At 34.8% G+C, this 26370-nt stretch overlaps 2 protein-coding genes and 1 non-coding gene across 4 annotated transcripts; 2 read left to right on the top strand and 1 right to left on the bottom strand.

The window, feature by feature from the left end:
- The first annotated feature begins 489 nt into the window (after positions 1 to 489).
- Positions 490 to 12424, top strand: LOC127108300 (protein DEFECTIVE IN EXINE FORMATION 1). Its single transcript, XM_051045762.1, has 13 exons — positions 490 to 888; positions 971 to 1081; positions 1699 to 1781; positions 2927 to 3044; positions 3147 to 3307; positions 3436 to 4076; positions 4203 to 4273; positions 7045 to 7301; positions 9282 to 9463; positions 10952 to 11235; positions 11339 to 11456; positions 11533 to 11715; positions 11812 to 12424. Exons 1-13 carry the CDS (start codon positions 749 to 751, stop codon positions 12124 to 12126), a joined length of 2664 nt encoding a protein of 887 aa, XP_050901719.1. The 5' UTR covers positions 490 to 748; the 3' UTR covers positions 12127 to 12424.
- Positions 7810 to 7999, top strand: LOC127109746 (U2 spliceosomal RNA). Its single transcript, XR_007797005.1, has one exon. It is a non-coding gene; the product is annotated as a U2 spliceosomal RNA (small nuclear RNA).
- A 480-nt stretch (positions 12425 to 12904) lies between the features above and the next one.
- Positions 12905 to 13801, bottom strand: LOC127107044 (uncharacterized). Of its 2 annotated transcripts, none has more exons than XM_051044318.1 (2): positions 13220 to 13801; positions 12905 to 13123 (listed from the first exon to the last, which is right to left on the bottom strand). In XM_051044318.1, exon 1 carries the CDS (start codon positions 13597 to 13599, stop codon positions 13261 to 13263), a length of 339 nt encoding a protein of 112 aa, XP_050900275.1. In that variant the 5' UTR covers positions 13600 to 13801; the 3' UTR covers positions 12905 to 13123; positions 13220 to 13260. The 2 variants fall into 2 exon arrangements, with proteins under 2 accessions (XP_050900275.1, XP_050900276.1); XM_051044319.1 differs by having other exon boundaries at positions 13252 to 13800.
- Positions 13802 to 26370: the final 12569 nt, after the last annotated feature.

Below are 26370 nucleotides of genomic sequence, written 5' to 3'. Positions count from 1 at the left end.
ATATCCGTATTTTGATAAAAAAATACATATTCAAACAAAATTATGTCAAAAATAAAGGTGTTTAAATTAAGAATCAATAAAATACATATAGTGTAAATATCAAAATACATCTTCAAACTATTTCTAAAATAAAATGGACGTGACTTATTTACACTTGAATCTAATATGAAATGGATGCATTAAAAATATAATTGAATTCATATTTAAATTTCTATAAAGTGGTTCTCCATCTCTCACAATAATAAAATGAATCCCTAACATTTGTTTTAATAATGGGCAAAAGCGCAATATATATATTTAAAATATGTTTTATTAAAAAAAATCTCAATATATTTAAATAATAAAATAAATATTTAATGTCATTTATTTTAAATCATTAAATCGGAATCAAATTGTCCTTACTAGAAAACTATTGACAATAGAGAATCCTGTTTTTTAAAATACCCTTCGACCAAAAATAAAAATAATCAATAATAAAAATACTTTTTCCCTTCATTGTATACACTGGTAAAGAAAAGGGACAATTTAGAGTCCAATTAGCGTCGTCCCCTTTCTTTTGATACTCGTTTGAAACTGTAAATCCACTCTTAATCTTTCTCTCTATGCGCACAGATCCAACTCTCACACACACACGACTCAATAACAAAACCTAGCTAGGGTTTTTCACTTCACCATAGAATGCTGAATTGATCTTCCAAATCAATCCTCAATTCTTCGATTCAGTGTACCCAATCCCAAATTAGTTCATATGAAACCCTCTTCGTCAACGAAGCTTCTTCTTTTTCTTCTTCTACTCTGCACCTTCTCATTCGTTTTCTCCCAGGATTCCAAGAACAATACGTTCCGGGAACGTGAAGCCTCCGATGATGCCCTTGGATACCCTGAAATGTACTCATTATTGTTTTCGTTTCATTGATTTAGGTTTCGAATTTTTTTATACTGGTTTGATTGATTTTTGTTATGTGGTTAGAGACGAGGATGCTTTGGTGAATTCGAAATGTCCTGTGAATTTAGAGCTAAGATGGCAAACGGAAGTTAGTTCCAGTATCTATGCAAACCCCTTGATTGCTGATATTAACAGGTAATGCACTAATGTGTGTGTGTGTGAGAGAGAGAGAGATTTTTGTGCTGCTCCTTCCTTTCTTGGTGATGCAATTTAGTGGTTTGATTTGCATGAATATGTATGTGCTGGACCTATTTTGATAGTTAAGGTTTTATCTTTGTTTTGAAACATGTTATAGAGATTCGACAAAGTTTTACGTTGACTGTCGACTGCGTAACACAATCCTTTCCTTTTATCCGGGCTTGGGACCAGCTATATATAGCAAAGCTGGTTTATGTAGATTTGGATAGAAGCATGGTTCTAGATAAAACATTAAGGCGAAAGTTGGTTTATGTAGCCGACCCCACTTAGTGGGATAAGGCTATGTTGTTGCTGTTGTATTTTTGTTTCGAAACAATGAGTGTTTAAAAATTTAAGATATAGTTAACTTTTGTTTTGTTTTCCAGCCTTGGAATATTTTTGCTATTGGCATTAAGAAAAATGAGAATTTGTAAAACTATTGATGATAAAATTAAAGGGTATATTGATATTTGATATAGATGTACTAAATGGTTTTTTAATTTGTGTGCTTAATCTTGAGTAGTTATTGATTTCTTGTGTCATCAATTCGAATGTCTGCAATTTTGTTTTGGCAGTGATGGGAAGCTTGAAATAGTGGTTCCATCGTTTGTACACTATCTTGAAGTTCTAGAAGGTACCGACGGGGACAAAATGCCAGGTAAAAAGGTCGTCAAAGTTTTCTGTTTCATTTTTGAGATAAGATATGTATATGAACCGTAAGATACATGTTCGTTCTCTTAATGATATCAATTTGAGCTGATTCTAGTATAGGGGTAGGCTTAAGAGTAGTTGAAGGGGTTTAGATTTGGAGAGAATTCAGCAGGCCATAAGTGAAGGATTTAGAATTTAGAAGATAGTTAAGACAAATGCTATGTTACTATCTGATGTTCTATGTCCAGAGAGAAGCTAATGACTAAAAATGATTGCTTGTCCTAAATATGTCCTATTCCTGTTTGCACCACCTTTCTAAGCTGTTTTAACGGCTCTTGCTCATTAAACTATACTCGAGCTACATAGTGTGACACACGGGTAAGACCTAGCATTGGTGCCCTTATATTGTTGATTCATGTATGTGATTTGACAGTTTTAGACTGGTTTCTGATTGCTGAATACAATTCTTATCTCTTACTGGGTTAGATATTAGTCATGTAAAGTTTGGCATAAAAGTATGACATAACCACATAAGGAAAGTTGCTCCTTGTACTGTTAGGATGTGATGTATATAAAGAGTTACATTGTGATCTATATGACGAAGAGTAAGGAATTAGAGAGAGAGAGCATCATGTCAATTGATAAAGTTAGGGCTTCTGGAATTTGGGAGGTGTAAGACCATGGAAGTTCTGCAAGCTGTACTCTTATAAGGGAACTTCTTCGCTACATCTTTTAATTAAAATACCATTTTATATTAATTGGTTTGAGAGCTCTGATATTGGAGATTCGGGTCATGCATATTGACAAATTCAGAACCCACCATTCGTTTTCAACAAGAATGAAGGATCCCATCTTAACATTACCGGATATTTGAATGAGCTTGGAAGTTTTAGAAGAGATTTCAATGAGCAAATGTCTAAGAATCCTAATCTTTGAGGAGAAGACACTTATCTATAAATCTTTATGGAAGCCTAAAGAATGACAGTATATTATATTGTTATGAATGGATGGTCTGAAAAGGATTTATGTAAATGGGTTTTTAAGGTTTAGCTAATCATTGCAAATACTTATGATCACTACCTGTCCTTATTGTGATATCACTCAGTGTTTGATTTGACTTTATTCAAAATAATATTCTGCTTGGTTTTTCAGGCTGGCCTGCTTTCCATCAATCAACTGTGCATTCTAGTCCACTTCTATATGACATAGACAAAGATGGGGTGAGAGAAATAGCTTTGGCAACCTACAATGGTGAAGTGCTATTTTTCAGGTGTGTTTTATGCTGAGTCTCCGAATTTTTCTTCGATTTACAAATTATCTGTTGCTATGTGGTGCTTTTATTAAGGTTGTTATATTAATTTTTCATTTGTAGGGTTTCTGGTTACGTCATGTCAGATAAGCTTGAGGTCCCACGTAGGAAAGTGCTTAAAAATTGGTATGTGGGTTTGAATGCTGATCCAGCGGACCGCACCCATCCAGATGTTCACGATGAGCAACTTGTCCAAGAAGCCACTATTGCAAAATCAATGTCCAGTAAGTTTCTTATGCGCTTACTTCTTAGATCATTGTTTGATATAGACATAGCTTAAAGATCCTTAAATATGTGAACTTTATTTTTATCTAATCTAATTTTATCTTTGGGGTGATAATTCTCCTTGTAGAAACAAATGGAAGCAAACACGAAGTCAATTCCTCAGCTGCCACATCAACAGAAAGTCACACTGATACAAAAAGTGTGTCTAATCCCGAGCCTGAAAAGAAAATAAATGGAAGCCAATCAGAGGAGAGTATTAAGATGCCTACGATTGCCGATAATTCAAATGTGAATACTGGTTCTGTGGAGACTGTCAGTGCAGATAATTCAACTGTGAATGCTGGTTCTGTGGAGACCGTCAGTGCAGATAATTCAACTGTGAATGCTGATTCTGTGGAGACTGTCAGTGCAGATAATTCAACTGTGAATGCTGGATCTGTGGAGACTGTCAGTGCAGATAATAAAACCAGCACTGGGAGGCGTCTGCTGGAAGATAACAACGTAAAAGGAGCTGAACAAAGTGATTCTAAGTCCAAAGGTAAGGAAGGCGTTCATGCCGCAACTGTGGAAAATGAGGAAGGACTGGAAGCAGATGCTGATTCGTCTTTCGAATTATTCCGCAATAGTGATGAGTTGGCCGATGAGTACAGCTATGATTATGATGATTATGTTGATGAATCGCTGTGGGGTGATGAAGAATGGACTGAAGTGAAACATGAGAAATTAGAGGATTACGTGAATGTTGACTCACACATCTTGTGCACTCCTGTTAGTTCCTCCTACACCTTTTTTATTTATTAATACACAGTTTACTAATTCTGCATTTGTTAAAGTTCTGGAGAGAGTATACACAACTTTGGCTTTTCATTGTAGTTTTTTTCTTGGCTTTGTCAGGTCATTGCAGATATTGACAATGATGGTGTAATGGAAATGGTTGTTGGTGTTTCTTATTTCTTTGACAACGAGTGAGTCTATCCTTACACTTTGTTTTTAAATTTCATTTTTTATTTTTTTTATTTGCTTTCTTAATCATATAACAATTCTGTGATTGGAACTCATAGTTATGTGAATATGATGGCAGCTGACTAGCTGTGCACCTTTTCTGTTGTCATTTAATCAGTATGTGCTTCTTGGTTTACCTTTTCTGTTTTAGGAAAGTAAACCATCATCTGATGGGAATGAAACTCAGAAGAGAGATTGTATTAGTGATTGTGTAGATAATTCATAATACAGTAAAAATAAGTTCAGAAGCTCAAACTTTTTAAATGATGTCACCTATTCATTTTTTTTCTATTGTCATTATGAAAAACATAAAACTTTACGTTTGTATATGCTATAAAATGAAATTTAGTGGGCTTAATAGCTGTACATTTTAATAGACCTTCAGCCTATATGCTTACATACATCTATGACTAATGAGTTAGACTTCGGTTGTTAGGTGGGTAAGATGGGGAATAATAAAAATGCCAAGGTTGTCAAGATCGGGATCTTGCCTAAGATTGGGAGGGGATAGTAAGATCTTAAAAGATAAGATCTTACCCAATTATTTAAGATTGGTAGGGTGTAGTAAAATCGTAAAACATAAAATCATTACAAAAGTCGTAAAATATTACTAAAAGGAAAAATAATACTACATATTTGAAGTTTTTTTTACATGATATTTTGGTAGGAATGTGTATTCGTGGGAAGATGGCCTCCGCCTAACTGTAATTGTTGCACTTCGGCATCGTGTCACCCTTCTCGGCTTGTAATTATGGTGATTGGAAAATGGTCGATCGTGGCCGAAACTGGCCAAGATCGCACCTAATCAATAGTTTTACGATTATTTTTACAATTTGGCTACAACACACGATACTACTTTAGATCGGAATCGTTGGGGGTGAGTGGGATCACAAAATTGTAAAATTTTAAGATCTAGATCATGATTTTGACAATCTTAGAAAATACTACAAGGGATAACTGACTGGACAGAGTATTGGGTTGGGTAGTTTTGCATTGGAAAGAGGTGTTTATAAAAGAGAGGAACCTGGGGTATGGAATATTTTGGAAAAGGCTATGGGCAGGCATTGTGCTTGAGGGAGGAGTTCCTCTCCTACGGTCTTCTTTCTTTATGCATTTTTATCTTTGTTTTCTGTATTAGTGTTACAGAGGGGTATCCCTTAAATTGTAAGGAGCAGAGCTCTATTATTCTATATGTATGGTATAAATATATTTTGGTTCCTATCATGGTGAACCCAATGGAAATAGGATAGAGGAATTTCAGAATTTAATTACTTCAAACAAAACAAAGTTGATGCTTCTTGGGCTTTGCATCAAATTCAAGTTGAGCTTCAAAGAATATTGGCATTGGTAGAGAACTCAATGCATGCTCTGTTTTGCAGTATCGGAAACATGGTATCTTGGGAAGATAAAATTTTACATTGTCAAAAAAGGGGTGTCAAATGAAAAATAGATGAAAGAAAGGTCCCTACAGTTTCACTCATAAAGAGATATAAATTTGGTTTAGAACTTCAGATGTCTTCAACCAATTAGCATGAACTGAGTTTTTTATTGTTGAATTGGCACTTCATTCTCTAAAAGACATTCTGGCATCCCTTGGCTGCTGTATACGATATTGAATATAGCTAAAAACAAAAAATATATATTATAATTTTAATTGATTACTGCTGGTCAAAAGATGAATCATAATATAAATGTTCAAATGTCTTTCTGATTCTGTAAAACAATCTGTAGGTCGAATGTCATTAAAGAAAGGAAAGTCACTCTGATAAAGATTATCTTGTTTCATGTTTTTAATCAACCTATGTCAGAAATGATAAAAGTCACATGCTGGGAAGCTTTGGTGATGTGATGTGTTAACAGATAATGGCGATAAGAACATTTTCTGTAGGAGTAATCAATGAAACTTGCTGTTTTCTTTGTAATCCAGTAATTACCGTTCGTTCCACTAATTGCAATCAAACTCAGCCCAATCTTTTACATAAAGGATTGAGCTGAATACATGGCACAATACAAGGATGCTTATATGTATGAGTATTAATTTGTATATATATTTTTTATTAGTTGCTACTCCCTCCATTCCTTTTTAAGTGTCACGTTTTAGAAAAAATTTGTTTCTTTTTAAGTGTTATTTCAAAGTTCAAAGTAGTATTGATTGTTGTTTTGTCAAAACTACCCCTAATTATTTATTACAGAGAGAGAGAAAAGTCAAATAAATTTATTCAAAGTTAAGGGTAGAATCGGAAAAAAGATAATCATTGCATAAAAAGTAACAACAATTATTAGCTTTCTTGGTAGGTGTAAAAAGTCAAAATGACACTCAAAAAAGAACGGAGGGAGTAACATAGAATAGTTATCTAGATTCTAGGTATACACCAAGTCCTCAATGAAAAAGTATAAGGCCAAAATTGAATGCTCTATTCTTGGGCTATATCCATAAACGACTAGAACATCGGTGAGATTTCATAATTGTTGAGAGACATCAAAATCTAGTGTAGTATTCAATCAATCATTTTTTTTACTTTGAATTTGGCTGAGTTTTTGTTAATCCAGTTTTTGAAACGTTTTTATTGCATTAGTTTTTTTTTCTTCTTTTCTGTCATCAAATTCATAGCAACCAGTGCAATATGATTTTTGACATTGATTGGTTTTTTTATATTGGTATAGTCTACACTTAACAAACGAGTAATTGTTAATTTAGTGGTCTGGTGGTAATTAGCAATGTTTAAGCTGACAGGTATTATGACAACCAGGAGCATAAGAAAGAACTGGGTGACATTGACATTGGGAAATATGTTGCTGGTGGTATTGTTGTTTTTGATCTGGATACAAAACAAGTTAAGTGGACTGCAGAGCTTGATATGAGTACAGATACAACAAACTTCCGAGCATTCATATATTCTTCTCCTACTGTTGTAGATTTGGATGGTGATGGGTATCTAGACATTCTTGTTGGAACTTCTTATGGCCTATTCTATGTGTTAGATCATCATGGTAATGCCTGGAGCTTGCTTCTCTACTACCCTCTTATATTAAAAATGTTTTTTATATGCTTCTATACCGTCTTCATTGATTTTCTCTGGGACTTTGGTTTATTATTGAATTCCTAGTTATCCATTCGAGATATAGTAGCACAACCACCCCACAAAAATGGTATAGCAGGACGGTTGCTATATCAAAGAACAAACTATGTAAATACTCTTAAAAATTTAAAACGGAATTAAAGACATTTCAGACCTACGAAGCACATGCACAAATGCTAGATATGGCACATACACACCAATTTACTTATGTTATATGACATCGACCCAGATATATAAGCATCATTTATTAAAAAATTAAATTGAGATCAAGATGACCACCAAAAGGGAATGAAGATGGAGGTCATATCAGATGATATGAAAGATCACAAAAGGGAAACCAGAAAGGGGAAACTGGAAAGAAAGATGAAGTGCGGAGAAGAGAAAAATATGTCCAAGCAGGGAGACGTGGGAACTTTTATAATGCCTAACTAAAATATTATTGTATCAAGTGTAGCATCTCTTATTAGTTTAATATTTGATATGTGGGTCAATGGTTCACACGGTATTAAATTTATTTCTCGAGGGAGAGAGTCCACCACCGTAGGTTGCTATTGGCCTCTCACGTGTTGCTTTTGCGTTGCACTATAGCAATTGCCAGGCGCACCCCACCCAGAAATACTATTGTATCACTTCTAATTTTTTAAGAAAAAAAATATGTAGGTGTGCCCGCACTCAATGTAGTTGTATCCTAAGTGTTGGAACAGTTTCAGAGGTGTGTCCAAGGGAAGACCATTTTTTTTTTTGGGGGGGGGGGACTCATCTTAGCGGTCTTGTTTGGGAGTTGGTATTCAATGACTGTATGATATGCCTAAACTGAGGAGTGCCTATGCTTTATTGTTCGTAATTAGAAGTCTGTTTAATAACAATCCCCATCAACCTATCAGCAAATACAATTATAACCTGAAATGAAAGAAAAGAAGAAAGAAATGTAATGGAAGTTAATAGAAAAAACTGAACACATTAGGCAAAAATTAGAAGAATTTGAATTGTGAAGTGTAAGTTAAAAAGAGAGATCAGAACCTAGGACAAGAAGAGACCATTGAAGTGAAGGAAATAGAAAGAATAGGACAGAGACCTTGTAAGCAGTAGGTCAGCAGCTAGAAAATGCCAGTGTTGGCTGGTAACAGATATGATGCCAGCAAGCATTGGGTTGCCAGGTAAGGCAACAGAATTTGAAACACTCTCAACTTCTTTACGTGAATAACTGAAGAATGGTTTCAATTTCAAACCTATTCTTTCTGAAGCAAAACATTGCAAGAGAATTCAGAGACTCTCCCCCAAAATGGAAATTGGTTCAAAACCTCAAATTGTTGGGAAATCTGGCTTTTCAGCAACTGTTAGCTATAGTACGGTTGCAGCATTTTTCCATTATAGCAGCTGCATTTTTTACAATGAGAAAGAGAGAGAGAGAGGAGAGAGAAAGTATGATGGGTGTATTGTGGAAATCATGGGGCTGAGTGTTGGGATGGTTCCAATCTCAGAGGGGATACTCTTATTGTGGAGGATCGTTTACCTTTCTTCATCTTACAAGGAGATTCATCTTCATCCATTACAATTCACTGTTCTAATTTATCTTGTATAGAGGATTATTTCACAAGTTTCCTTATTATCAATACAAACTAGAAATGTTTCTTCTGTGATCCTATTAGAATTTTATTTTTGCTTCTTTCTGCTTTGTTTTATTGCAGTTTCTTGACAGTAAAGTTTGGCTTTTTTTATAAGCATAATTAGTGGTTGCTAAATATGATTCAATTTCATGGGTGGCTCACTATTATTTTAGCATTTGTTCTTATTTATTAGTTGAACGGAAGCTTTGGAATCATAGTGTGCGTTTGTGTATATATTTTCCTTGGTTATCAAATGCTAATAGTTTTTTTAATTTCTCAAATAGGTAAAATTAGAGAAAAGTTCCCTCTTGAAATGGCCGAGATCCAAGGAGCTGTTGTTGCAGCTGATGTTAATGACGATGGGAAAATTGAGCTAGTCACGGCTGATACCCACGGAAATGTTGTTGTATGGACCCCCAAAGGAGATCTGATATGGGAAAAGCATCTGAAGAGTCTTATTCCACATGTAATGTATTATCTCAATCTTCCTTAGCATGTCAATGAATATAGCATGATTGCATGCATTTTGTGCTGTCTTGCTGATTATTGATCGAGGAGCGGACAATGTATGTTTAATAGCATTTTAAAATTGGTTTGGGTTGATGGGATATCTTAGAATTCGGGGTGGACTTAGCTCAATAGTACAAATCGACTTGTAAGATTAGAGGTTCCTTTCATTTATGAACACCTTTTCAAGCCAAATTACTTCCAAAGTGATATTCACAACACGCCGTCCCTTACGCCCAAGGGTTGACGTCTAGAATGTAACCTGAGTGACCTGATTGCGAGTGGCCCATGGATTAAGGATAGACTCTAATATCATCTTGGAATTTGAGTTGAACCTAAGTCAGCCATACAAAATCGGTTTGTAAGATGAAGGAAGCCTTTTAGTTTTACTTAAACACACTTTCAAGCCATATCACATCCAATGTGATGCACTCAACTAAGATAATTGTAGGATGGACGAAGAAGTGCGAGACTATACTGTATACTAGTGAAAAGGAAGAATATGTGACTTTTAGATTAAAAAGGGAAGAGTAATGAAAGTAAGCTAGGACTTGCATAATTTTAGCTTTATGTTTATCTTGTGCCATCAGATTTCTGAAAGAAATAAAATTACCATGTTGCAAAGTCAATCACTTCCGATCATGGTCTCGATACATTCCTTTCGGCTGTGGGTTTAAGTTTTACATTTTTAATTCTGTTCCCAAATTGTTATGACTTGGACTCCTCTGTTTCTGATGATAGAATGCTTACGTGAAATATTACTATATAACACATTAAACTGTTTACTTCAATCAAGGTTTGTGTCTGCACCTTTTCATGCTTTATATGGTTGCTTGCTTTAATATTACATTCAAGAGAAAATGAGGGTTAACTCCACATAAACTGTAATATAAGCTATTTCTATAATCTATCTTTATACTTTTATAAACATAAATTGAGAATAGTTAGCGAACATTTATATGTGTACTCAATTGCTCATGTTATGAAATAAACCCAAATAAGACCTCTCAAATGCTCCATTACACTACAATAACTTTTGCTATGTGGGTTTTGGGATTCTGCAAACTAAAGGCCTTTTTAATATGGAACTTGGTAGCTTCAACTTTGAGTCTTTTGCTTCAGATAATATGCAAATATTAGGAAAAGTTTAGTAAGGCAATACTGTTATAAATTAGAGACTGTAAATTGGGAGAATTTGATTAGAGGACCGGGATTGAATTCTTGCACTGTGGGACCACCGGAGTTGTCCATTAAGTTTCAATATGTGATTAATTTGCAAAGCTGTTACAATTCTTAACAAATTGTAGTGCAACTTGTACTAACTATTCCTTTGCACCGCTGCTCCGAATGCATAGCTTGTACAACTTACCCACTGTATAAGCAGCCATTCAGCTGTTTTCCTCTTTAAAAATTGACTTGTCAATTTCATCTAAATAATTTCCCACAGGCTCCAACTATTGGTGATATCGACGGGGATGGCCACACTGAGCTTGTTGTGCCAACACTATCTGGGAAGATTCATGTTCTTGATGGAAGGGATGGATCATCTATTGGACGGTATCCATTTATAACTCACGGAAGAGTGATGAATCAAGTTCTTCTAGTTGATTTAAGTAAACAGAAGGAAAAGAAGAAGGGGTTGACTATTGTTACTGCTTCGTTTGATGGTTATTTGTACCTCATTGATGGACCTACAGGCTGTGCTGATGTTGTTGACATTGGTGAAACTTCGTAAGAAATTCTCTAATATCTAACATTGTTGTTTCACACTTTCATGAATTCTCTTTCCATTCTATCTTCTAGAAGTTATATGAACGTGTCATTTATTATGCAGATATAGCATGGTTTTGGCAGACAATGTAGATGGTGGGGATGATCTTGATCTGATTGTCTCAACAATGAATGGCAATGTCTTCTGTTTCTCAGCTCCCTCTCCTCACCACCCCCTCAAGGTAGGGTATTTTTTCAGAGTCAGTTTAAATCTTTAAACTTTCGTCATTTGCTTAATTGCTTTATACCATGTCTTAGGCATGGAGATTGCCTAACCAAGGAAGAAATAATGTTGCAAATCGATACGGTCGTCAAGGCATCTACGTTACTCATCCTTCTAGGGCATTCCGTGATGAGGAAGGCAAGAGCTTTTGGGTGGAAATTGAAATTGTAGATAATTACAGATACCCATCTGGTCATCAAGGACCATACTATGTCACTGTAAGTTATCAACCAAATTATAGATAACTTATTTTCCTATCGAACACTCAGTTTTTGATTTTTTTTCCTTTCCTTTTCATGTTGTGAACTCATCAGACAACCTTGCTTGTCCCTGGTAATTACCAAGGAGATAGAACGATAAAGCAGAACCAGACCTATTCTCAACCTGGTAAATATCGAATTAAGTTGCCAACTGTGGGAGTAAGGACCACAGGAACAGTTTTGGTTGAGATGGTGGACAAAAATGGACTATATTTCTCCGACGAATTCTCACTTACATTCCATATGCACTACTATAAGTTGTTGAAATGGCTTCTTGTTCTTCCAATGCTTGGGATGTTTGGTGTGCTTGTCATCCTTCGTCCACAAGGTGCAGTGCCGTTGCCATCATTTTCAAGGAACAATGATTAATGGTGATCATTTTTGTTTCTTGCTCTAGGATCTCTGAGCTCTGAAAAATATGAATTTTACATCAAATTGGGTCGAGCCTGGGTACCACAGGTAGTTTTAGTTTACAAGGAGCATTTGTTCAAGCTTGGTTGAAGGAAAGTTGGGTGTTGCAACACAGTGAACGAGATTGTGATGTTGGGATTTTTCCCTTAATGTGTAGTATAATCAGATACTGAAATGTAGAACTGGATTAGTGTTTTTGCCATTTTTATAACAGAATAGATATTTATAATAATAATATATAGCTTTCTCTGATTTATTTCAAGTTTTCTAAGTTTTGGTTACAACTTTACAATGTGGAAACGATCAAAACAGTAACACGAGACATTTTGGGTATTTGAAGTATTATGAGTTTTTTTTCTTTAAAAGGTATTAGTGAAAGTTGTTAAATTATATGAAGGATATGTCATTACATTGAACTCATGCAAGGATGTTAAACCTTTGAGTTTAAGTAAACTTGTATTGGCCAGATTACATGGACTCAGATATGTCCAATTTTATTTTATATTAAAATAATTTTAGAATTAACATATTATATCTACATTAAATCTTAAATGTAAGAATAATTCAAAACTTCATCTAAAATTATATAAAAATTAGAATAAATTTCTATAATAAGTGTCATTTATAATTTTTTATCAAATTATATAAATTATTCTACCCAATGATAAAAATATAAGTTTTTAAAATCATTAAAGTTACAACAAACTAAGAAAACAATTTGTAACTACTACACAAGTTAGCAACAAACTTTGATGATCAAAGAACATTATAGTTACAGCCAACAATCGACCAATAGCTAAGTACTTTGAATGTGTATCTATAGATTATATCACTAGTATGATTTCTTTTTATATATCATCTCACATAGCCTATCTTTATCAAAGATTGGTATCTTAATACAAAGAATAATCTTCACCAGTAGCAAATCATGTCCAAAACTGCATACGTATTGCCCCTACAAGAACAAAATAGAATCAGTCATATTCTGTATTATTTATTATCCTAGAAATTGTTATAGAAAAATCAAGAAAATGAACATAAAAATCTCAACTGAATTCAAAGCTAAAGTTGCAGAAAACTTGCATAAAAAATTCAGAAAAGTTGCAACACAGGTCTCTTTCCAAGTCTTTTCATCTCTCTATCCATTTTTCCAGTAATCATAAACCAAAACAGCTTAAAATCGCAATAAAGAGACCAAAAGGGGTATCCAATAGTCACAGGAAAACTCCCTTCAATGAACAAATGACTATACATAGAAAATCCATAAGCAGATAAAGGAACAAGAAACAAAAACCACCAAGTGAAGATTATTGAACAGAGAAAGAAGATTATGCTCATAAGTGTTCCTATGAAGTGCCATTTCCTAGTTGATGGCTTTGAATGATGGTTCATGTAAAATACCCAGAAATCTTCCTTGCTCTTGATATTCATGGTGACCCAGATTTTTAAATGGTGAAAAGATTGCTTGATTGAGTTGAAATCGTTTCTGGGTGTTGTTGAAATCGCTAATTGGAATCAAAGTTTGAATCTTGAAGGGGTTGAAGATACTGTGTGTGTCTTGAAGGTGAAGTTGTTGAGAATTATGAGATAATAAAAACATGAATTTATATTCAATGAATTATCAAACAAGTTATCCATTTGTCAAAAGAAAAAAAAACTTATTGGTTGAAATTCTAATCAATTTATTTATCTAGGAAAAAAAATCTAGTGATTTTAATTATTAATAGATTTCACTAATATAAATTTTTATAGATGGAAAATTAAATTTATTTAATATACAATTTATTTTCCAATTACTCTTTGAATAACATTGTACTAATGTCACTTTTGAATTACTTTTTAAAAAGAACTTTAATCGTATATATCAATACTATTGAAAAAATTTAAACACATTCAATCAAATTATCACATAAATATTTATGAAAATATTTAAAATATGACATTATGATGTGATATAATTAAATATTGTACTTAATAATTTCTTTTAGATAAATGTTGCATAAAAATAATTTAAATAAACGTAAACTTTATTACTTTGCTTAAATTAAAGTGAAAGATACTTAAAAAATTAAAATATGTTAAACTTTATAAAACTTAATTTAACTGTCGATAAGTTGGAGAAGCTTACATTTCTTGTGTAAATTCTACTAATGACTATCATTTCATCTAGAAATAGTGTTAGAGAGTTTTAATAATTGTCATTTAATTTATATAAAATAATATGTTAGAGAGTTTGTTCACAAGATTTGTTCTATTAAAAATTATTGAGAATATTTGTTTTAGAAATCAAATATCTCAATTGCATAGATCGACGTTGTTTTGCGACCGGAAGACCACGGAGTAATTATCGACACTTTGGATTATCTCGACACGCAGTTCGAGAAATGGTTCACCAATGTTTGTTGCCCGGTGCAACAAGATCGAGTTGGTAAGAATAAAAAATTCTCTTCATTTTTTTATTCTTTTTGATGGATAATCTGCAATCATAATACGGTCCCTTGACCATTCCGTATAAATGGTTCGGAAATGATCACTGACAAAGTTTTTTTAATTTTTTTTTAACACTACTATTTGTTCAGGATTGAATTTGAATATATGACTTCTGATTAAATTGAAAAAAATCTCCTACTATCTCATTCATATGCTATGAGTAACTCATATTTTTTTTAACATAACTAATAAATATCTTTAATTACTTTCTTTTTCTCTTTTCCTAAGAATTCATTGCATGTAATATAAAAATGTTAGTATAATTATAATTACTATTAAATTACCTTTGTATCATAGTAAACTTTCATGTTAATAGTAGTTTATACTAATTCTAGAGATATGGAGACATAAGAGAAGCAATATCGGTGGTTTGCTAGTACTAGTATCTATCACCTTGGATGATCTTAGTGGATTTTAATAATAGCAAAACAGTGGTGCACAAGACAATATTTTTAAATGTATAAAGTTTGACAGTTAAATTAATGATTGTCACATAATGGATGTAATTACTTTGAGTTTTAAGTTCACATGGAAATGATTCCACCGGAAGGGGAAAGATTACATTTAATTTTTTTTTTGATGAGACCCTCTCCAATATTGAGTGGGGATTCAACTTTTTGAAAGGATTTGCTAGAGTTTTTCTTGGTATTCAAAATGACCATCATCCCATTATTGCTATACTTTAAGAAGGAGTCTTTAAGTCCTCCCAAACGTCCCTTTAAATTTGAAGCGATTTGACTTATGCATGATAAATTTAGATCTTGGATGTCCCTTTGAATTTGAAGCGATTTGACTTATGCATGATAAATTTAGATCTTGGATGTCCCTTTGAATTTGAAGCGATTTGACTTATGCATGATAAATTTGGATCTTGGATGCATGAAAAATGTGTTTATGGGAAAGATTGACCAACTAAAGTTTCTCAAATAGTTTTGTAATATTGCCTTATACAATGTGATCTATAAACTTGTTATTAAAACTGTGACGAACCATGTGAAACCTCTGCTTAAGAATATCATTTTTTTTGCATCGGTTTAGTTTTATCCTAGGGAGGAATATTCATTATACTATTATTATAGATCAAAAGATGGTCCATGGAATGAAGAGAATGAACTTCTTGAAGATGTTTATGTTGATAAAGGTTGATTTGGAGAAAGCCCACGACATATTGAATTCACTACGCCAAAAATGACTTTTAACAGCGCATCTTAGACAGCGCTTTTAAAAGAAAGCGCTGTCTAAAGTTAAAATTAAAATAAAGCGCTGAAAATGTTCCAAGAAAATAAAGAAAGCGCTGTCTAAGGGGGGGTCTTAGACAGCGCTTTTTAAAAGCGCTGTCTAAGACCCCCCCTTAGACAGCGCTTTTAAAAAGCGCTTTTTAATATAGACCTTAGACAGCGCTTTTGATAAAGCGCTGTCTAAAGTCTTTAAATTAAAAAAAAATTAAAAAACAAAAGCGCTGTCTAAGGTGGGGTTTAGAAAGCGCTTTTTGAAAGCGCTGTCTAAGGCATACCTTAGAAAGCGCTTTCCACAAAAGCGCTGTCTAAGGTCTAATAAAAATAAAATTTCAGACCTTAGCGCTTTCGTTGTCTGTTCATTTGTTTTCCCTCTTCTTCACTCACGCAGTCGTAACCTTCTTCTCCTCAGTCTCCAACAGCCATAACCTTCTTCTCCAAAACACGACATCACGCATATCACCCTATTTTCCTTCAACTTCCGAAAACCCTAGTTTCTGCCTTCAAGGGTTCCTCCGCCGTCACCCGCCGTCACCCGCCGCACTCGCCTCTCAACTTCCGAAAACCCTAGTTTCTGCCTTCAACGGTACGTTCTGCTCTAATGTACTTCCTCTTCTTCCATTGTCAATTACAATAAGAAAAATTAATGAACTCAGTGGGATTTCTGTCATAGAATGAAGTTAGAATGTTGGAGTGTTCTTGGATTTGTTACTGCAATAGTTTCTTTCTTTTATACTTCTTGCAGTTGTATGTTTTGCCTATGTTAATTGCTCTGCTTGAATGGACCCGTTGTTGTTTATTATAGCCTTGTATGTGTGCAATTAGATCCATGGCTGAACGTATTTTGCCTATGTTAATTGCTCTGCTTGAATGGCTGAACGTATGTGTATGGCTGCCCTGTTTCAAGATACTTCTTTTTCGTTTTTATTGTTTTTCTTGTGTTTGTGTGTTTTTTCTGAGCTAGGGTGATTCTATCAGTACCATGTTCAATTTCTAAATTGTTTGGAGCCTCCTTAGGTTTAAAGTTTTTGCAGGCAGTTTATTTATTTGCATGCGCACTTGTGAGACTTTTTAAAGAACTTATGGAAACAACTTATAAGTTATAACATGTCCATAAGTTGTTTTCAGCTTATTTATTTGCATAGAGTATAATAAGTGCTTATGCCTTAAGTACTTATTTATTGGATATAGAGTCTAAATCAAATATTTGAGAATTAAAGTGAGGATTATTACAGCATATAGGATGGTAGAAAGCTCTTCTATTGATTGACAATTGAAAATTGATAATTGAAAATGTTTAGGGTTTAAACTTTAGGTATTTCCCGGTGTATGATTATTGATAATTATACCTGAAAAACTATCCAACCGGCCCATGATAAACAATGTCCAAGCAAGAATATGCAACCCCATGTCCAATTTTGATTTTTTGTTGAAGAGGTGATGTTTTCTTGCATTTGAATAGGTAGTTTTTTTTCTTTTTAACTGTGAAAGTGTTGTTCATCTCACTTTCTGTCTAAAGTAGGAAAACCATGGATAAAACATGGATCTGTGCCGATCGAATGACCAAAGAGTACGAGAGTGGGGTTTTGGAATTCGTTAAGTATGCTGTTCAACACGCTGAAAACCCCAGACGAATGCATTGTCCTTGCTTGCGTTGTTGTTATATTGGTAAGGTTGACGCACATGGATTGAAATCGCATTTGCTGAGGCATGGAATTGATCAAAGTTATCAGTGTTGGATATTTCATGGTGAGAAAATTAACGAGAATGTTGAATCGAGTGGAAAAAGTAGTACGACCTATGCTTCATACGACAAAGACACGGAAACATACGATTGTGATCGAGTTGAAGAGATTGTAGAAGCACTGGAAGAAGATCTTCATGATTGTCCTGAAATGTTTGAGAGGATGGTAAGCGATGCTGAGAAACCGTTGTACAAAGGTTGCACTAAATTCTCAAGACTTTCTGCGGTATTAAAGTTGTACAACTTAAAGGCGGGTAATGGATGGTCGGATAAAAGTTTCACAGAGTTGTTGGCCCTTATGAGAGAAATGCTACCGGATGATAATGTTCTTCCTAATCGAACCTATGAGGCAAAAAAAATGTTGTGCTCTATTGGCATGAGCTATGATAAGATACATGCTTGTCCTAACGATTGCATTTTGTTTCGTAACGAATATGCAATGTTAACTGAGTGCCCTAAATGCGGTTTGTCTCGATATAAGAAAAGATTATCTCCCGCAAAAGTCTTATGGTATTTTCCGATAATTCCGAGATTTAGGCGCATGTTTCGTAGTGAAACCGATGCAAGACATCTTACTTGGCATGCAGATGAAAGAATTATTGATGGAATGTATCGGCATCCGGCTGATTCACCACAGTGGTCGAAGATTGATAATGATTATCCTGAGTTTGGATCAGAAGCAAGAAACCTTCGATTGGCATTATCTACTGATGGAATGAACCCACATGGTCTTCAAAGTATCTCACATACCACATGGCCTGTGATTCTTATGATTTATAACCTACCTCCGTGGCTATGTATGAAGCGTAAGTACATGATGTTATCTATGTTAATCTCTGGGCCTAAACAACCAGGGAATGACATTGACGTATACTTGACACCTCTGATCGAAGATTTAAAGATTTTGTGGGAGAACGGTGTGGAGGTTTATGATGGATATAGGAAAGAAAGTTTCAATTTGAGGGCGATGTTGTTTGGCACAATTAATGATTTTCCAGCATACGGGAATCTATCTGGGTATAGCATTAAAGGTCAACGTGCGTGTCCTGTTTGTGAAGACGGAACCGATACGATTCGATTGGAACTTTGCCAGAAGAATGTGTTTCTCGGTCATCGTAGATTCTTACATTCTAAACATCACTACCGTGGGTGGAGAAAAGCATTCAATGGAGACACCGAACATCGTAGAGCTCCACCCGCATTGTCAGGTGAACAAGTTTTTGAAAAGGTGAAAGATGTGCGTACTGAGTTTGGCAAGCCTTTTGCACATAAGATTGTGAAAGGTGGGTGGAAGAAAAGGTCGATATTTTTTGAATTGCCATATTGGAAGTCTTTGTACGTGAGACATTTTCTCGATGTTATGCATATTGAAAAAAACGTATTTGAAAGTGTTATCGGTACATTACTCAATATAAAAGGCAAGTCTAAGGATGGCCTTAAAGCAAGGGAGGACATGTTAAAAATGGGAATGAGAACTGAATTAGCACCCGTGAAGAAAGGAAGACGAACATATCTACCACCTGCTGCTTTTACTTTATCTAGAAAGGAGAAAAAAATTTTGTGTAAGTCTCTGAGTGAAGTTAAGGTTCCAGAAGGATACTCATCTGATATCAGAAGACTTGTTTCTATGAAAGACCTCAAGTTGAAGAATTTGAAGACACATGATTGCCATGTTATAATGGAACATTTTCTACCGATAGGTATACGTTCTATTTTGCCAGAAAAAGTAAGAAGTGCCATAACTAAATTGTGTTTTTTCTTTAGGTCAATTTGTAGTAAGGTGATCGATCCCGAGATCTTACCAACACTACAAAAAGAGATTGTAATTACCTTGTGTGAGCTTGAAATGTATTTTCCTCCGTCTTTTTTTGACATAATGGTTCATTTAGTTGTTCATCTTGTGAAAGAGACACAGTTGTGTGGACCAGCATATATGAGATGGATGTACCCTGCTGAACGGTACATGAAAATATTAAAAGGGTACGTGAAATCCCGAAGTCGACCAGAGGGTTGTATTGTTGAACGATACATTGTTGAAGAAGCTGTTGAGTTTTGTACTGAATATTTGTCTAACGTTCAATCGATTGGACTCCCCAGAGCTCAGATTTTCGACAAAATGGAAGGTAAAAAATTAATTGGGAATAAAATTGTGACAATATCAAGGGATGAACGGGATCAAGTTCATTTGTATGTTCTGCACAATAATAATGAGGTTGAGCCATATGTTGAAATGCACAAGGATGTACTCCGAAGGTTAAATCCGAACAGAAATGAAAATTGGATAGTTATAGAGCACAATCAAAGTTTCATACAATGGTTGAAGGATCATATTTATTTGAAGCGCTCTTCAGATCCTTCTTCGGTAACAGAAAGGTTGAGATGTTTGGCGTATGGTCCAAGTTTGCATGTGTTTTCTCATAGCGCATATTCAATTAATGGATACACATTTTATACCAAAGAACAAGATGATAAGAGTACTATGCAAAATAGTGGTGTCACCGTGCTAGCTGAAGCAATGCATATATCAAGTATGAAGGACTTAAACCCCAAATATGCAAATTTGTCATATTTTGGAGTTATTGAGCATATTTGGGTGTTTGATTACGAGAAGTTTCAGATTCCCATCTTTGGTTGCAAGTGGGTGAGTAGTAGTGGCATACGAATGGATAAGTCTGGATTTTTGCAAGTTGATTTTACTAGGGTGGGGTACAAAGATGAACCTTTTATTCTAGCATCTCAAGCTAAACAAGTGTTCTATGTGAATGACCCGAAGAGTACAAAATGGTCTATAGTGCTTTTCTCTAACAAAGTGACTGATGATAGCGGTGTCGATCAATGTGATATTGATGTTGAGAATGAGTCATGCATTAGACGGAATGAGTTGAATAGAAATGATGAAGTTGAGGATCTTATACCGGATGAGTCATATATAAGAAACGATCATAATGAGGGAATTTGGATCAATTCATCCGTACGCATTGCTAAGAAACAAGTGATTAATATTCCAACAAAGAAAAGAAAGAGATGTTAGTGACTTAGGTAAATTATCCATGGTTTCTTTATGTTTTTTTTTCATTTGTTTTGATTATAAGTTATATGTGGTAATGCATGATTTCATTATATTTTTGTATTCAATTGCTTTGATTATAAGTTATATCTGATAATGCATGATTTCTTTATTTTTTTGTTTTCAATTGTTTTGATTATAAGTTATATTTGATATTTGATGGTTTCCTTGGTTTATTACAGGTTAGACATGGCTGATGACCAACATGAGGAAGTTAGTAAAGTATCCGCGGAAGAAGAAATCCGAAGAGGCATCACAGTAATGCGAAGGGTGGTCCAAGGAAGATCTCGAGGCATCATACTAGATGTCTCTTGGAACAACCAGGGACAACTTATAGAACCTAATGGGCATACCTTAACTAGTTTCATCGGTGCACTAGTAAGGAATGAAATTCCCATTACGTGTGATGATTGGAGAAATAAAGAGTTGAAAGAGTCCAAAGAAAAAATTTGGAGTGAGATAAAGGTACAATCATTTGGCCCTTAATTATACCGTATCAATTATGTTATTTTCAATTACCGATACTAACTATCAATCTGTATGTTTTTCTTAGCGATGTTTTAACATCGAAGAAGAAAGAAGAGGGTTTTGCATGAAATTGGCCGGAAAGCTTCTTAGAGGGTTTCGGACATTTTTATCATCCAAGTTCCTTAAGGATGCGGATGGTAATTTTGTGGATGCGGAGCTTCCTAGAAAATACGAAAGTTTGATATCGGCTGAAGAATGGGAAGCTTTCAAATCCAAAAGACAAGACCCGACTTTTCAAAGAATAAGTGCTACGAATCGGGAAAGAGCATCGAGTCCCGCATATCCGTACCGAAAAGGACGTGTCGGATATGGACGCTTAGAACAATCCATGGTAAGTATTTATAAATTGCGAAAACAAATTTGTTCATCATATATTAGTTTTATCTGATCAAATTGTATGACTTAATGTGTAGCTGCAGAAGGAGGAAAGTTCAGAAACATCTCTTCCTGCACATGTTTTGTGGAAGGAAGCCCGTGTGGGCAAATCCGGAGTTCCTCAAGAAGACGTTTTAAACGTATACCAGAAATGTGTAAGTATAACATTTTTTCATTAATTGAATAACATTTTTATACACAAATATTTGACAAGTATACGGTATTCATCTGATTTTTCAGGAGGAGCTATCTCAGACTCTATCTCCCGATGATACTAAGAACATACTTAGTCGGGCATTAGATGTCCCTGAGTATTCTGGTCGGGTGAGGGGTAAGGGATTTGGAGTCACTCCGACCTCCCTCAGTGTTAGAAAAGGAAAGGCTCCTAGTAATCGGGAGCTTCATGCAAGATTGGAAGCCATGCAAGCTGAGCTTGATGCACTGAGGAGAGAAAGAGAGGCTAGCGCCTCAACGGTATACAGAGATGCTTCGGACAAAAACAGTATCAACTGTACCTTTCAGCCGAACATTCCAGAGGTAATTACATATAATTGTCTTAAATTGAACTGTTTGCTTAAATTATGTATTTGACATATATACACATTAACGATTTCTTGTTATTATTGGTTTTAGGGCATTTCCCATTGTCAGCTGTATTTGTCGTCACCACACTATCGGATGGTTGGCAAGGGAAAAGTGCATAACGTTAGCGGAGTATTACTCCACACTAGAGAGCTCCCTGCTGGATGTTTGAAGGTATCAGTTGATATTGCAGTTGACCCGAATGCATTATTACCATATCCTAGCGATGATTCGGATGCAACAACGGTGCACGAAGCAGTAGGTTCGTTTGTTGCATGGCCGACAAACCTCATATGCGTAGGATATGAGGTATGCTTAAAACTTATGTTAACTTTAATGTGTATATTCAAAGTTTAAAATTTATGCTTAAAATTTTACTTACATATTTTCCTTGATTATGTTAAATAGACTCCCACAAAATCCAAATCAAGAAAAGAGGTAATATACAATTATATGACATATATTCATGGAAGTTGTTACATTCTTAATTTGATCTAACTATTTATATGACATGTAGGTTCAAGAAAATGAGGTTAGCAATGCCTCCGCACAACAAATAAAGGAGGTTAAGAACGCCTCCGCACGGGTAAAAAGTTCTGGTGCTAAGAAGACCGTAGCTAGGAAAAAACCTACCACCAAGTATAGGTCGTGCCTCAGGACATTTATAGAGATGACCGATATACCGACCGGAGGTGTTCGGACTATACATATGGAGGAAGGGATTTTCGGCTTTGCTCACGACCAAATGATTGGTAATGAAGACTTCATGCAAGTTTTTGGTCATGAAGAAATCGGCGTCAACGTTGTCAATACATATATTAGGTAAATCCGGTCTACTTTGTTTTATTAATTCGGTTTACTTTATGTTAATCCGGTTTACTTTATGTTTCAAAAGAGGTGTTAATGATGTTTTTATATTAGGTTTTTGTATGACAAAATGATGCGCCCCAATGATTTGGACCAGTCATTCGGATTCTTAGCACCAGCGAGCATCAACTTAGGTGCAATCTTAAATAACCCGGATTCCGTGACGGAGTACGTTCTTCGGATCCTCAATGACAATAAAAATGCGGAGAAGTTGTTTTTTATACCGTTTAATACCGGGTTAGCATTTCATTCTAAATTCATATATTATAATTATTTTCCAAGTTACCATCTAACATTTGCCTAATCATTACAGTGGACATTGGTTGTTGCTCGCAATCAATCCTATCCGAGAAATTGTGTATTATCTTGACTCGTTAGGAAATGATTGGACAACATACCCGGATATGAAACGCCTAATTGACACGTAAGTGAGAATGTTCAAAATTTTTCTTAGTTTATGTTAATTGTTCTAATTGCTTCATTTTTATTTTATTAGCATCCTACAAGCTTTTCGGGCCCAACGAGATATCCAAACCTCAAGGAGGGGCGCCAACCGCATTACATGGATTAAAGTGGCGGTATATTTTTAATTACCACATTTTTTATTATATTAGTGATGACACTTGATAAAACTTAGGATTTATAATCCATATTTTTTTTTCATGTAGTGTCCTCAACAACGTAATCAAATAGATTGCGGGTATTTCGTGTTGAGGTTTATGCGGGATACTCTTGCTTTGGGCCGATTAGTGATTCCCACCGATGTATGTATTACTAACTTATGAGTTAATTTTATATTTACACATATCTCATATAATTAAATAGTTGAAATTAATTCAAAATATTTTTTGCTTCATATGTAGTACTTTGAGGAATTCAAGTGTGCATTTTATACAAAGGATCAAGTGGACGAAATCAAAGAGGAGTGGTGTCAATTCATGATAGAGCTCAAAGTTTTTTCATAAATTTGTGTAATTTTGTAGTATATTTGTAATATATGTAATGACTTGTAAATGTGTACATAAATTTCGAGTATAGGTAATGACTTGTAAATGTGTACATAAATTTCGAGTATAGGTAATGACTTGTAAATGTGTACATAAATTTGTATATATTTTGATACATTTAAGGCAAAATTGGTTTGAATTGGTATATATATATTTGTTAGCCAAAAATTGGTAGAAAAAAGGCCAAAATGGCATGTATAAAATGTGATTCTGTCTGTCAAAATCTGGTTGAAAACAGGTAGAAATTCTGGTTTATAAACCTGGAAAAAATGTGGTTTAAAACAAAAGCTACAAAAATTTTCGTATACATTAGACAGCGCTTTTGGAAAAAGCGCTGTCTAAGGGGGGGCTTAGAAAGCGCTTTAGGCAAAAGCGCTGTCTAAGGGGGGGGCTTAGACAGCGCTTTATGAAAAGCGCTGTCTAAGCCCCCCCCCTTAGACAGCGCTTTTGCCTAAAGCGCTGTCTAAGGTATACCTAAAAAATTTAAATAGGGGGGCTTAGACAGCGCTTTTCAAAAAGCGCTGTCTAAGCCCCCCTATTTTAATTTTTTTAGGTATACCTTAGACAGCGCTTTTGCCAAAAGCGCTGTCTAAGGTATACCTAAAAAAATTAAAATAGGAGGGTCTTAGAAAGCGCTTTAGGCCAAAGCGCTGTCTAAGGGGGGGGCTTAGACAGCGCTTTTAAGATTTCAAAAAGCGCTGTCTAAACCTTTAGCAGCGGAGGTTTAGACAGCGCTTTAAAGCGCTGTCTAAGGCTAAAAAAAGCGCTGTCTAAGGTCTTGTTTGGCGTAGTGATTAGAAGTTCGTCATTCAATGTCTCAAGGATTAGAAGTTTTCTAAGAAGTTAATTGATTTAATTTATCATTGTATTTCTTCTTGGTCTTTCAAAATTTTGTGGTATGGGGACAAACTTGATAGTTTTGCTCCCTTTAGAAGTATTTGTCAAGGTGATCCCCTATTTCCTTATTTTTTGGCATATGCGTGCAAGGCATGGGTTGTCTCAAATTTCACAACCCTGTTTTGCATATCACCTTCTTATTTTTGTACAGGTCACCTAGAACAAACTAAATGTATAAAACAATGACTGGTTTCATTTTTTCACGCCTTTGGAAAAAAGATTAATTTAGAGAAAACTCAAATTTATTTCTCTGCCATATAGATTCCCAACTTCGACAATGATATCATGCAACATACAGGTTTTAGAGAAGGCCCCATCCTAGACAAGTATCTTGGGGCAAACATTATCCATGATAGAAGCTCTAGAAACACATTTGAGCATATTTCTGAGCATGTGCAACGATGTGTAAGTGGTTGAAACTTCATTGCTTGAGCTTGGGCGGAAGAATTACCCTGTATAAATTAGTGTATAATTATACCCTTTACTTTCAAATATTGAATTCCCCACCCTTATTTGTAATGAGTTGAATTTTTTTTACAAAGACGATTTATACAGGGAGACACAAAGATGACCCACAAAGCTCAAATGTTCCCTATCGTGTAATGCATATAATTATCTTTCTTCTTATCCGAACATTGTCAATACATATACATATTGAGATATTATTTAGAAACAGAAAGTCGCCCATCAGATTCAAATGTTCACTTGACTTATGTTACATGAAAGACTTTTGACAAACTCTCGTGTCGCTACAAGTGAAACCTAACACTCCCTGTTTATTGCAACTAGTGTTAAATACTGAAGAAATATTAGCTCATGTACTTCATCAGTATTGCCTTTATGCAACACATGTGTGTATTAGACTTGTTCCTTATAAGAAAACAACTTAGTTATACTCTGTGTCTTATAGAGATTGAATTTGTTACAATCTTAAAGGAAATGATGCATATTTGCACATAGTCCATTGAAGGTTAATATTTATGATATATTATTGGTACTTAAGTGGATGAACAAAGTAATTTTTGAAGAAGGCTTTCAGCGACCTAACAATCCAACGGAAACAATCATGAATCTGGTGAAAGAAATCTAGAATGATAGTTGTGTGCAGAACAATAGTAGATTATTAGAACCAGAGATCAAACATGTTCGTTTTATTGCCCAACAAACAATTGGATTAAGATCAACTATGATGATGCTTACAAGAATTCTACGTCCATTGACGAATGCAAATGCTTGTTTAAGGACTCCTTCGAAAATTGGTTGAGAGGATATGCACGAAAATTTGATTTGTGTGATGCTCATATTACAAAAATATGGACGGTGTTACATGAGATTGGTCTACCTTGACAAGAAAGAATTGTGAATCTCGTGATCAAGAGTGGCTATAAATTCTTGATAGATACATCAACC

Source organism: Lathyrus oleraceus, chromosome 7 (genome assembly GCF_024323335.1).
Source record: "Lathyrus oleraceus cultivar Zhongwan6 chromosome 7, CAAS_Psat_ZW6_1.0, whole genome shotgun sequence".
Lineage (NCBI taxonomy): Eukaryota > Viridiplantae > Streptophyta > Magnoliopsida > Fabales > Fabaceae > Lathyrus > Lathyrus oleraceus.
This window is presented reverse-complemented; position numbering and strand designations above follow the sequence as displayed.